Source organism: Mobula hypostoma, chromosome 5 (genome assembly GCF_963921235.1).
Source record: "Mobula hypostoma chromosome 5, sMobHyp1.1, whole genome shotgun sequence".
NCBI classification, from domain to species: Eukaryota; Metazoa; Chordata; class Chondrichthyes; order Myliobatiformes; family Myliobatidae; genus Mobula; species Mobula hypostoma.
Window position 1 is genome coordinate 16,974,258 of NC_086101.1, and position 13,526 is coordinate 16,987,783.

At 45.8% G+C, this 13,526-nt stretch overlaps 1 protein-coding gene across 2 annotated transcripts in view; it reads left to right on the top strand.

Moving 5' to 3' along the window:
* The window catches only part of LOC134346641 (flotillin-1-like), a 74,346-nt gene that overhangs the window by 40,211 nt on the left and 20,609 nt on the right, over window positions 1-13,526 (top strand). The window contains exons 4-10 of one of the 2 annotated variants that reach the window (XM_063048118.1): window positions 2,063-2,153; window positions 2,977-3,063; window positions 6,381-6,524; window positions 8,207-8,326; window positions 9,376-9,471; window positions 10,766-10,918; window positions 11,961-12,142. In XM_063048118.1, coding sequence (XP_062904188.1) covers window positions 2,063-2,153; window positions 2,977-3,063; window positions 6,381-6,524; window positions 8,207-8,326; window positions 9,376-9,471; window positions 10,766-10,918; window positions 11,961-12,142 — 873 coding nt within the window. The remainder of the gene's footprint in view (window positions 1-2,062; window positions 2,154-2,976; window positions 3,064-6,380; window positions 6,525-8,206; window positions 8,327-9,375; window positions 9,472-10,765; window positions 10,919-11,960; window positions 12,143-13,526) is intronic. The other variant, XM_063048119.1, reaches the window with a different exon arrangement.

The following is a 13,526-nucleotide window of genomic DNA, read 5'->3' on the forward strand; positions in this document are numbered from 1 at the left end:
CATTGGGGAGATGGTGGAGGGGATGCAGTGTACGTTTAGCAGAATTGGGATGGAGTTGAGTAGATTTGCTTCACACCATCAAAATAATCCCACATTGGTAATGTCTTTGTCACGACCAACACGAGGTACTGTTCCATTGGGAATAATTGATTAATCTCATTTGCGGAGACTCAAATGTGGCCAGGGCCTGGTTCTTGGTTCAGACAATAGGTGCAGGAGTAGGCCATTCAGCCCTTCAAGCCAGCACCACCATTCATTGTGATCATGGCTGATCATCCACAATCAGTATCCAGTTCCTGCCTTATCCCCATAACCTTTGATTCCGCTATCTTTATCCATCTCTTTCTTGAAAGCATCCAGAGACTTGGCCTCCACAGCCTTCTGGGGCAGAGCATTCCATATATCCACCACTCTCTGGGTGAAAAAATTTTTCCTCAACTCCGTTCTAAATAGCCTACCCCTAATTCTTAAACTGTGGCCTCTGGTTCTGGACTCACCCATCAGCGTGTCCAAGCCCTTATTAATCTTATATGTTTCAATAAGATCCCCTCTCAGCCTTCTAAATTCCAGAGTATACAAGCCCAGTCGCTCCAATCTTTCGACATATGACAGTCCTGCCATCCCGGGAATTAACCTTGTGAACCTACGCTGCACTCCCTCAATAGCATGAATGTCCTTCCTCAAATTTGGAGACCAAAACTGCACACACTACTCCAGGTGTGGTCTCACCAGGGCCCTGTACAGCTGCAGAAGGACCTCTTTGCTAATTATTGTCATGCATACCGAGATACGGTGAGAAGCAATTGTTTGACAGATCGTGCCATACATAAGTACAGAGCGGTAGTAAAAAGAAAAATACACTACAAAACACAGAGTGTGTGCAGTGCAGGCAGATGAAGTGCAAGTGCCACGACGAAGTAGATTGGGAGATCCATTGTTCATCTCTTAGTGTATGAGAGCTGTAATAATATGGATCATGAAATCTACGTATATCGGTCACCCAAAGCTGCTGCACAAGTTGATAGGACGGTTAAAAAGGTGTGCGAAGTGTTGGCCTTTCATTAGTCGGGGAATTGAGTTCACGAGCCTCGAGGTAATGTTGCGGCTGAATAAAATGATCCTTGTGTTCAGTTCCGGAAGAAAGTGGAAGCTTCAGAGAGCATGCAAAGGAGATTTACCAGGATGCTGTCTGGATTCGTGAATGTCTTCTGAAGAAAGGTTGAGTGAGCTAGGGCTATTCTCTTGGAGCGAAGGGTGAGCGGTGACTTGATAGAACTGTGTAAGATGATAAGAGACATTGATAGAGTGGGTAGCCAGAGACTTTTTCCCAGGGCTGAAATAGCTAATGTGAGAGGGCAGAATTTAAGGTGTTTAGTGGAAAATACAGTGGGGGTGGTGGGGATGCCAGAACTCTATTTTTACACAGGGAGTGATGGGTGCTTGGAGTGGTGGTAGGGGCAGATACATTAGAGATGTTTAAGGACGCTTAGATAGGCACACAATGAAAGAAAAATAGAGGGCAATGCAGGTGGGAAACTTTAAATTAATTTTGCAGTATGTTAAAAAGCTGACACTTTTTAAGGGCCAATACTGTGCTGTACTGTTTTTGTTCTATGGTAACAGCAGGATAGAAGCTGTCCTTGAACCTGGTGGTTCATGCTCTCAGGCTTCTGTATTTTGCCCAGCAGGAGAGGGGAGAAGAGGGAAGGATTGGGTGGGAAGGGTCCATCACTCTGTTGGCCGCATTCCTGCTGACAGTGGGAAGTATAGATGGATTTGATGAAGGGCTGGCATTCTCCACTCAAAAGTACCTCATGTTTGGTGGGACAGAGGCATGTCACAGTGAAATGTATGGGATTTTAAACTTCAGGCTTAATCTGTGTGTACCTGTACTTGAAAGAGTCCCATCTGCTGACAGCACCCCCCTCAACACAGCAAGCAAAAAATTTGGCAGTGTTTATTTAAGGTGGCAGGGTCTGGGTAGCACAGCAATTATCAGTGATCTATCAGTGTGACCTCAGGAGCAAGGTGGGGATTCTGATGAGTATTCCTCTCTCTGTAGGATTTCGCTGAGCACTCTGACACTGAATGTGAAAAGCGAGAAGGTGTACACCCGTCATGGCGTCCCAATTTCCGTCACAGGAATCGCACAGGTACATTTACAGGCAGCCCTCCTTTCAAGTCAGCATCTTCCACCTATCACCTCCCAGCTTCTCTGCCCCATTTCCACTCTCCCTCGCTCCTTTCCTCACCTACCTACCGTCCCCTTCTCACCTCGCTCCATGACCCCCACCGCCAACCACCATCAGCATTTTATACTGGCCATTGTGCCTCTGTCTTTCCAGTCCAGTTGAGGGGTCTCAATATGAAACATCGACTGTCCACTTCCCTTCATAGATGCCATCTGACCTGTTGAATTCCTCCTGCATTTGGTGCGTTGCTGCAGATTTTCAGTATCTGCAGTCTCTCCAGCCCTCCTTTCAAGCCAGGATTGGCAGAAATTGTGTCTTTGTGTTGTTCCTTCTCCAGCCTGACCCCAATCTCAACCCCTCAAAACTAAGCTCGTTTATTTATGCACATGACCATTTTTGATGTTGGTTCCTCACTGGTAGATGTCATTGTCTCTTGAGTATTTCTTTGCTTTAATGGCTGCTTCTGGCAACATCAGCAATTGAATTAAGGCTCTTACAGGGAGCGTTGCCAGTGCATCCATCAGTCCAGCTCCATTTAATAGAGAGCTCAGCCCTCTCTCATTACTGTATGTCCATTAGACATTTCCTGTACTGATTGTGCCTGCGTGAGTCAGCATTGGATCAATAGGCACATCCATCTCCATAGTGGAATTAAAGCAGGAGTGGAGTGGAAATACTCAGCCAGTCAGGCATCACCACTCTTCGTTTCTGGTCTGTAACTTCGCTCTGGAAGGGAAGATGGGAGGTCAGTGCACTGAAATGTTGACTACTTTTCCATCCACAGATGTTGGCTCACAAGTTAGGCACTTTCAGAATCCTCCACGGTATTTCAGATTCCCATTTTGAGCTGCACTGTATCGGCCTTTCTCAGGTATAACAAGGTAACTTTGAGTCACCAGGGTCCTATCGGGTCCCACTGCATATGAAACCCACTTACCATTCGGCGTTTTAGAGCAAATCCCACCCCATTACTTCTTACACTGCCCAAGGTCAGCCCTTCCCTGACAGCATCCCTTCAGTTCGAAATGCTCATAGATCACTTCTGTCACTTTGTTTGCAATGATTTTACTCCTTTCTCACAGACAAACCAGCTCTACAGCAACTCTGATGAGTCACACAATTGTACAGTAGAGAAACAGGTCTTTCGGCCCACCATGTCCACACAGACACTTTTGCCTGTCTGCACTAATCCCATTTGCCCGAGTTAAAACCATTTTCCTTGTTGATTCCTATTCTCACTGCCTCTTAAACATAGCTGATCTCTTCTGTCAGCATGTCCCAAATATTAACCACTCTCTCTGTAAAACAAAACGTATCCCACAGTTTCCCTATAAAACTCGTCCTCTCACTTTAAAACCCTTGCCTTCAGTTTCTTGTACTCCTGCCATGGACTAAAGAATTTGACCACAGTGGTATCAATGCCTGTCATCATCTTACATATTTCTGTCAGGTCACCCCCTCTTCCCCCTACACTCCATGGAAATCTGGCCAAGCCTATCCAAACTCACCCCGTAACTAATGTCTCCAATTGGCAACATCCTCATGAGAGCAATCTAATCATGTCCAACACACAAAGGGAACTCAGCAGGTCAGGCAGCATCTATGGTAATGAGTAAGCAGTTATCATTTTGGGCCGAGGCCCTTCAGCAGGACTGGAAAGGAAGGGAAGAAACCAGAAGAAGAAGAGGGGGAGTGGGGAAGGAGCAGAAGCTGACAGTTGATAGGTGAGAGTCTGATAGCATGAAGCTTCCGGTACTTTCTCCCCTCTCCCTCTACCTCTCTTTTTCTATTCCCCATTCTGGTTCTTTTATCACCTTTCCTTCTTCTCACCTGCCCATAACCTCCCTCTAGTTATAGAAACATAGAAAATAGGTGCAGGAGTAGGCCATTCAGTCCATCGAGCCTGCACCGCCATTCAGTATGATCATGGCTGATCATCCAACTCAGAACCCTGTACCTGCCTTCTCTCCGTACCCACTGATCCCTTTAGCCACAAGGGCCATATCTAACTCCCTCTTAAATATAGCGAATAAACTGGCCTCAACTGTTTCCTGTGGCAGAGAATTCCACAGATTCACCACTGTCTGTGTGAAGAAGTTTTTCCTTCCCCTCTTCCGTCCCTTTCTTCCATGATCCATTCTCCTCTCCTATCAGATTCCCTCTTCCAGTTATCACCCCCCCAGCTTAACACCTATCCACCTCCCCCCTCACCTGGTCTCACTTATCACTCCTCCCACTCACTCTCCCTGCTCACCACCTTATCCTGGCTTCTGTCCCTTTCCTTTGCAGTCCCGGTGAAGAGGACCGGCTGGAAACATTGACTGTTTATTCCCCTCCATAGATGTTGCCTAACCTGCTGAGTTCCACCAGTATCTGCTATAATGTGCAAGAATAACGGTCCTTCGTACATTATCATTGCACTTTATTGCTCAGTATTGCGCATTGGTACATTATTTTTGGGTTTATTATTATTAGTTAAGTTTGCTCACTGTGTGTATTTTTAAATGTCGCTGCTATAACGAAAGAATTTCCCACTCAGGATCAATGAAGTATTTTTTATTATTATTTTATTTTGTGTGTTGCTCAAGATTTACGGCATCTGCAGAACCTCTTGTGTTCCTCATCATCTTAAAAAAATTCTGTCAGTCATTCCCCCTGCCCCTTTTGCCCCAGCGAAAACAAGCCCAGCCTAACCAACCTCTTCCCAAACTAAAGTCCTCCAATCCAGGCAACATTCTGGTGAGAACAACCTAATTTTGACTAAAACAGGAAGGCCACGTAATGTCAGTAAGACCAAAGAAATGATTGTGGACTTCAGGAAGGCTAAGATGAGAGAACACACACAAGACCTCACTGAGGTATCAGAAGAAGAAAGGGTGAGCAGTTTCAAGTCAACATGTCAACAGCTCTGAATTTTCTATCCTGGGACCAACAATTTGATACAGTTACAGAGAAGATACATCAGTGGCTATATTTCATTAGGAGTTTGTGGAGATTGGTATGTCACCAAAGACACTCGCAAATTTGTATAGATGTACTGTGGAGAGCATTCTAACTGGTTGCACCACCATCCGATATGGAGGGGCCACTGTACAAACTGCAGGAAGTCCATCACCCAGGACATGCCTTCTTGTCATTACAACCTTCAAGGAGGAGGTATAGGAGCTTGAAGATACGCACTCAAAGACTTTTTTTTCCCCCATCATCAGATTTCTGAATGGACAATGAACCCATAAACACTTGCTCAGTATTTTTCCCTCAATTTTTTGCACTACTTGTCTAATTTTTTTATACATACTCCTTATCGTAACTTGTAGTTTTTATTATAATGCCGCAAAACAACAAGTTTCACAATAGATGCCAATAATATTAAACTTGATTCTGGTTCTGCTGGAAACACTCAGCAGGTCATGCAGAATTTAAGGAGAGAGAAAAAAAAACAGAGTTAACTTTGCAAGTCGACAGCACATGGTTAGAATAGAATTTTAATGTAAGCACTTGCATCAGTAGACAATCACGCAAGCAAGCCCATGCACTTCAATGTGTTGCTAAATTATGGTACAAGATTGCTCCATTTAAACAGTTAATATATTACGCAAACAACAGGAATTCTGCAGATGCTGGAAACTCAAGCAACACACATCAAAGTTGCTGGTGAACGCAGCAGGCCAGGCAGCATCTCTAGGAAGAGGTACAGTCGCTGGGTCTCGGCCTGAAACGTCGACTGTACCTCTTCCTAGAGATGCTGCCTGGCCTGCTGCGTTCACCAGCAACTTTGATGTGTGTGACTTAATATATTGTCTATCTTTCAGGGCAAGCATTTGCAGAAGAGGTTTGGTCATTGGATTTTGATGCATTGAGAGTAATTGAGAGTTGATACAGTCCCAATTGGTACTTTCTGCACTGGGTTTAGAAAGGCAGGAATTTGTTTCACTGTGTTCTGTCCTCTGTATTGAATGGGGGAAGAGTTATGTTCAGTGAATTATTTGATCAGGAGAAGCACCCAGAATAATGGGAGTGAAAGTGAGGAGGTTTAATGCCCTGGGAGTTGTAGATAAATGCTGTTCCCTTTCCTGCCTCACCCCACTTCCGCTGATTTCCCTTTATCCTTGGAATCTGCGTGGTGCAATATTTCTTGTGTTTTTCTTTCCTGATGGAATGTGCCCCTGCTGGACCCCTTGTCTGTAGGTGAAGATTCAGGGGCAAAATAAGGAGATGCTTGCCGCTGCCTGCCAGATGTTCCTGGGAAAGTCGGAGACTGAGATCGGGCAGATTGCTTTGGAAACACTGGAGGGTCACCAGAGGGCCATCATGGCTCACATGACTGTGGAGGTAGGTTCACTTCCCACACACATCCTCACACACCCCCCCCCACTGGCCCCCCACATCACCTCACTCTATCCATTACTGACTGTTCAGTCTTTCAACTGGCACTCAAGGTAATTATTTTTGTTGGTTAGAGCAAAGATAAATGTGGCAAAGCAGATAACCTAAACTTGCTTGGAAGAATTAGTGGGAGACAGTGGTCCAGAGGCTCTTCAGATGTTATGAATGAGGCATAAAACTTGTTGTGTATGGCTCTTCTTTGAGCGTTATAAAAGTAAAAACAAAGAAAAAGGCAAAGAACAAAGAAGTAATCATCTTATACAAAGCTAGTTCAGACTAAAAAGATATCAAGACGTTTCATGATAACAAATAACCGATAAAGTTGCCTGATTCAAGATGTGTGGCCCTGTTACAGAAAAGCGAAGACACTTCTAGAAAAATGCAGAAATATCTATACTACAATTTCTGGAAAATTCACTGTACAATTATGTATATGTAGTTCATGTGAAAATACAAGCAAGCAGAAGGAGCAGAATTAGGCCATTCAGCCCATCGAATCTGCTCTGCCATTCCATCACGGCTGATCCTGGATCCCACTCAACCTCATAACACCTGCCTTCTCGCCATATCCTTTGATGCCCCGACTGATCAGGAAGTGATCAACTGCTGCCTTAAATATGCTCACGGACTTAGCCTCCACCGCAGTCTGTGGCAGAGCATTCCACAGATTTGCTACACTCTGGCTAAAAGAATTCCTCCTTACCTCTGTTCTAAGGGGTCGCCACTCAATTTTGAGGCTGTGCCCTCTAGTTCTGGATAGCCCCACCGTAGGAAATATCCTCTCCACATCCACCTTATCTAGTCCTTTCAACATTCAGTAGGTTTCAATGAGATCCCCCAACATCTTCTAAATTCTAGTGCATACAGGTCCAAAGCAGCCAAACACTCCTCATATGTTAATCTCTTCAATCCCAGAATCATCCTCGTGAACCTCCTCTGGACTCTCTCCAATGACACTACATCCTTTCTGAGATATGGGGCCCAAAACTGTTAATAATATTCTCTAGTGCAACCTGGCTAGTGTCTTATAAAGGCTCAGCATTATCTCCTTGCTTTTATATTATATTCCCCTTCAAAAAAATGCCAACATTGCATTTGTTTTCTTTACCATAGACTCAACCTGTAAATTAACCTAAGTCCCTCTGCACCTCTGATGTTTGAACATTCTCCCCATTTAGATAGTAGTCCACATTATTGTTCCTTTTACCAAGATACATCATCATACATTTCCCAACAATATATTCCATCTGCCACTTTTTTGCCCGTTCTTCTAATTTGTCTTAAGTCCTGCTACATTGCGTTGCTTCCTTAGCACTACCTACCCCTCCCCCATCTTTGTATTATCTGCAAATTTTGTCACAAAGCCATCAGTTCCATCGTCTAAATGATTGGCAAAGAATGTGAAAATCAGCTGTCCCAATACTGGTCCCTTGAGGAACACCCCTAGTCACTCACCATAGGAAAGATTAAGCTATGAGAAAGCAACAATTTTACACTCTAATGCAACATCACTTAGAAAAGGAGTGCATTCCAATAGTTGACATGCTGAGAAGGGAAAATGTTCAGTTGGGTGGCTGCTCATGTTTGTCCTCATTACTGGTCTTCTTTCTCCAACCCCACCTTGTCAGGAGATCTACAAAGACCGGAAGAAGTTCTCAGAACAGGTCTTCAAAGTGGCTTCCTCTGACCTCGTCAACATGGGCATTGGAGTGGTCAGCTACACCCTGAAGGATATTCATGATGACCAGGTAGGCTGGAGCAGGAGGGTCCTGCCGAGGGACTCGTCCACCATTAATGCAGCCGGATGCACACAGCCCCTTCGACCTTACATTCTCTGGTGGAAGGGCAGAAAGTTGTATGATGCCAGTTAGAAAATTGGTGGCAAATAATTCCATGATATCATCTTCATTGGGAATATTTCCAGGCAAAAGTTGGCTGAGGTCATGGTGCCTGGGCAGAAGGGGTCGATGATGATAGTTTAAGGCAACATATTGGAGGATTGCTTTGAGGGATACCTTGGGGAAATATTGAATCTAATGAGATGCCAAGCCGCACCAGGTCAGCTAACCAAGCCAACCTTACTCCAATGACCTGTTTGAGGAAAATGGGGCAGCACAGTGGTGCAGATGGTCGACCCGCTGCCTCACATCGCCAACAAAAATTCGCTTCTGACCTCTGGTGCTGGCGGTGCTGCTGTAAGCGCTCCCTGTGAGTGCATGGGATTCAATCCAGTGCCCCAGTTTAGAATATAGAACAGGACCACACAGTACAGCCTAAGATGTTGTACTGACATCTTAATCTACTCCAAGATCAACCCAACCCTTCCCTCTTACATAGCCCCCATGTGCCTGTCTAAGAGTCTCCATTTGAGATCAGTGTAAACGACTGTGGTGATGGTCAGCATGATTGAAGTGCTCAGTCAGCTATGTATAACTCTGAGATCTTATTATGACACCACCACCACATGGGCCATGCCCTCTTCTCACTACTACCATCAGGCAGGATTAATAGAAGCCATAAAACCAGGTTCTGGAGCAATTATTGCCCTACAACCAACAGGCTCCTGAACTGGTGTGGATAACGTCCATCACTACAACTCTGAACGTATTCTGTGATCTACAGACTCTCTTTCAAGGACTTGTTACAACTCATATTCTTAGTTTTCCTGTAATACCTGCAAGAAAATAATTCTTAATGTAGTATTTGGTGACTCTTTGGTTATAAACTTAGTTTGAACTTTGCCCTCTGTTGGATATAACACTCCTTGCTCCCACAGTGATATTCCGTGTTTCCACAGGGTTACCTGCACTCACTGGGCAAGTCTCGCACGGCCCAGGTGCAGCGAGATGCCCGGATCGGAGAGGCTGAGGCCAAACGGGACTCGGGTATCAAGGTAATGAATCTTGCAATTTTTAGGGCTGAGGAGAGTCTTGCTGACCATATATAACTGAGGTGGCGGTGAAATCTTGGAGGGATGTGGAGGAGGAAGGTGGGGGCACTGGGACAGGAAGGAGAGAAATGAGGAGGGGGGAGAGAGAGAGAGAGAGAGAGAGAGAGAGACGGGTTGGGGGAGAGGCACAGCAAGAGTTGGACGGGGCCTGGAGGGGTGGAGCCAGCAGAGGGAGGAGGTGGTGGTTTGGAGGCACTGGGAAGGAGGAGAGGTTAGTATGAGGGCTGAGAAGAGAGGTTAGAAGGAGGGCTGAGAGGAAAGGGAAGGGATGGGGGCAAGGTGAAGTGGAAGATGAGGAGAACTGTGGTGAGGGCTGAGGTGTGGCAGGAAGAAGGGTTGAGGGTGTGAGGGTGTAATGCTGTGATGGCTTGGCAGGAGTCCTGAAGGGACTGTGAGAGGAGATGAAGGGAAAATTGAGAGCTGGAAGACAAGGGAATGTGGAAGGATTGTAAGGAGGGGTAGAGTATGGGATCTGGAGGGGCTGCAGAGGATAAAGTGTTTAAGAATATAATTTGGCTGCATATTTGCATTGAGTCACGCCACCTAAGGCCAGAGAAATATAAAATATCACTCCAGATTTTGACCCGAAGTGTTCATTGCCCATTTCCCTCCACAGATACTGCCTGACCGGCTAAGTTGCCAGAGCATCTTGTCCTTTTGATCCAGATTCTGGCATTTGCAGTCTCATGTGTCTCTGGACATAAAATGCTGCCTTGCAGTGCAGGTCTGCAGCAAGATTTACCCAGACAGGAAAGAATACGGGACAATGAATGATAACACTCCCAGAACACATACAAAGTGAACTCCATCTGTACTATCCCATGTCCCCAGAGCAGGGTCTGCACAAGTTAGATACGGAGTAATGCTCACTCTATATTGTCCCATCAGACACTCCCAGAGCAGGGACAGCATGCGTTAGATAGATTTATGTTCAAAATTAACATTAAGAAGTCTGTAACGTTCTTTACATACATAGTGTCATTTTGAGTGTTATCAGTTCTGTACATTCATAGTGTGGGCTTGTTTTACACACAGAATGTTTTTATCGCCCCTTTGAACATCAACCTGCACCCTCGGTATCTTGAGGCAGAAGGTACTGCTACAGCTTGATTGATAAGGAGCTAACACCCTTCAACATTGTCCAAACAAACTGTCGATGGGAATAGGTGAACTACAGTATTGTGTACTCACAGTGCTTATTGATCTCAGACTGACATCCCCCTCTACCCTCCAACAGGAAGCCAGAGCCCAGCAGCAGAAGGTCTCGGCGCAGTTTGTGAACGAGATTGAGGTGGCCAAGGCCCAGCGTGACTTCGAGCTGAAGAAAGCCTCCTACGACACGGAGGTGAACACTAGGAAGGCGCAGTCAGACTTGGCCTATCAGCTGCAGGTATGCGAGGATGGCCTCTGCGTTCAGCTCAGTCCTGGCCTGTAAAGGTCAGAGGGTGTGAGTCCAGGCCCAGGTGAACTGGACCTCCCATCTGTAGGTCAGTGTGGTCAGAGGAGAGCTCTCATCATCCAGTTCTGTCTGTGCAGATGAAGGGTTTAGAGGGGGTTTGGTTGTTATTGTCGGTCCTGGGTTACCAGGTTACAGACAAGAGGCAAGGCAGTCAACAATTTCCAATGGGAAATTCAGAAGAACTTCCTTTATCCCAAGAGCAGTGGCAATATGGAACTGGAGCACAATGATAGGTATGGAGTAGTTGGGCCAAACGGACTGATACAGAAGTTAGTGCATGTCCTCTGTTTATCCAGTGAGCCAAGAGACAGTGAAGTGGTGGGTGAACGGAATGGTGTTTGGAAAAGGGTGGGGGTCTGGTAGGGAGAGTATTGGACTGGTACCAGTGTTGTCACCCATTAACTAGATTCTGAAAACTCACACTCGTTGCTCAGTAACACTTTATTTACTTGTGCATAAGGGGAACAGCATGGCCCCTGTCACCACACTATTCTGGTCTACGTTTTTATGCAGAAATTAACAAATTGGATAGAGGTATTCACCAGCTGGAAATATTGTGTATGTTCAAATTCCTTAATTGCATAATCAGTTATATAATCACAATACAGGGTGTTAAAAGTCAATGGAAACTACAAGTTAGCAGCCGATGACACAATGAAGTTTGTAAAGTAATTGTCCCCGAGTTGGTGCGTGTCATACATTCTTTGATTACATCCTTACCTCATCTTGGTGTGCAAATAGCTCCAGTCTCCGCTGTGCAAAAAAAAAACTATACTTCAAAGTCCTCCCTTGCCTGGGCTTGACTGCACGCTATCTATAAACTATCCTTGCCTGGACGTTATCTTAACCCTTACTTGCTGCAACTTCCACAGCAGGAGCAGCAGGTAAGTCTGTAGAGGTGGGCGAAACTGGTGCCCACTGACTTTGTCTTTGCCACTACTCACACTGAACACCCCACCCCTCCATTCATCAGGTGGCCAAGACCAAGCAGCAGATTGAGGAGGAGAAGATGCAGGTTCAGGTGGTGGAGCGTGCCCAGCAGATCCAGCTGCAGGAGCAGGAGATCCTTCGACGTGAGAAAGAGCTTGAGGCCAGGGTGAAGAAGCCCGCAGAGGCTGAGCGCTACAAACTGGAGAAGCTGGCTGAGGCTGAGAGGTAACCTCCCTGCGCTGGGGTCAGAGAGCCTGGTTTGGATGCCCGAGGTTGGTGCATGGGTCTGGGCCGCTGAGATCCTAATGGCGTATGGATGTGGCAGATCATCCCCGCCAAGAAAGTTGGGGCTGTGCATGCTGACATAGAGAGGCTGGGGTTCCAGATCTATTGGTAGATTGGAGAGAGGGAATTGCCACTTAATATTCAAGGAGCAAGTAAGATCTTTCACCCAGCTGTCCCAACTCCCAAGACCCTTTGCCTGTAGAGGAAGCATCTACCTTTAGGAAGCCATTTAGTTTGGTAATGACAGGACTGGCACAGTAAACGGTAGGGCTCTGGAAAGTGTGGTAGAACAGAAAGACTTATGGTTAGTTCTACATTGAAAGTGACAGTGGATGGTGAAGATGGCAGTCGGTTTGTTGCTTTCATGGGTCAGGGCTCCGTGTCCAGGGCTTGGGACTTCATATTGCAATTATACAAGATATTGTTCAGGCCACACTTGCACAATTCTGGTCACCCAGCTATAGGAAGGATGTCATTAATCCGGAGAGGGTGCAGGAAAGATTTGTGAGGATGTTACTGGGACAGGAGTGGCTTGAGTTAGAAGTAATGTTGAGTTTTTTCTCCCTTAAGTGTAGGAGACTGAAGGGTGTTAAACTCATGAGGGGCATAGAAAAGGTGAAAGGTCAGTCTTTTTCCCAAGGGTGTGAGAGCCTAAAACTAGAGGGTTTTATTGAAATTGAAACAGGAGAGGTGTGAAAGAGACCAGAGGCAGCACACACACAAAATGCTAGAGTAACTCAGCAGGCTAGACAGTACCTATGGAAAAGAGTAGTCGATGGTTTGAGCCGATACCTTTCATCAGTTTCTCTTAGAATCATAGAAACATAGAAAGCCTACAACACAATACGGGCCCTTTGGCCCACAATGCTGTGCCTGACATATACTTACTTAGAAACTACCTAGGGTTACCCATAGCCCTCTATTTTTCTAAGCTCCATGTACCTATCCAGGAGTCTCTTAAAAGACCCTATCGTATCCACTTCCACCACTGTCGCCCACAGCCCATTCCAGGCACTCCCCACTCTCTGCGTTTAAAAAAAAACAGCAACCAAACTTACCCGACATCTCCTCTGTTCCTAATTCCAGGCACCTTAAAACTGTGCCCTCTCATGCCCTTTCAGCCCTGGGAAAAAGTCTCTGACTATCCACACGATCAATGCCCCTCATCATCTTATACACCTCTATCAGGTCACCCCTCATCCTCTGTCGCTCCAAGGAGAAAAGGCCGAGTTCACGCAACCTATCCTCATAAGGCATGCTCTCAAATCCAGACAACATCCTTGTAAATCTCCTCTGCACCCTTTCTATAGTTTCCACATCCTTC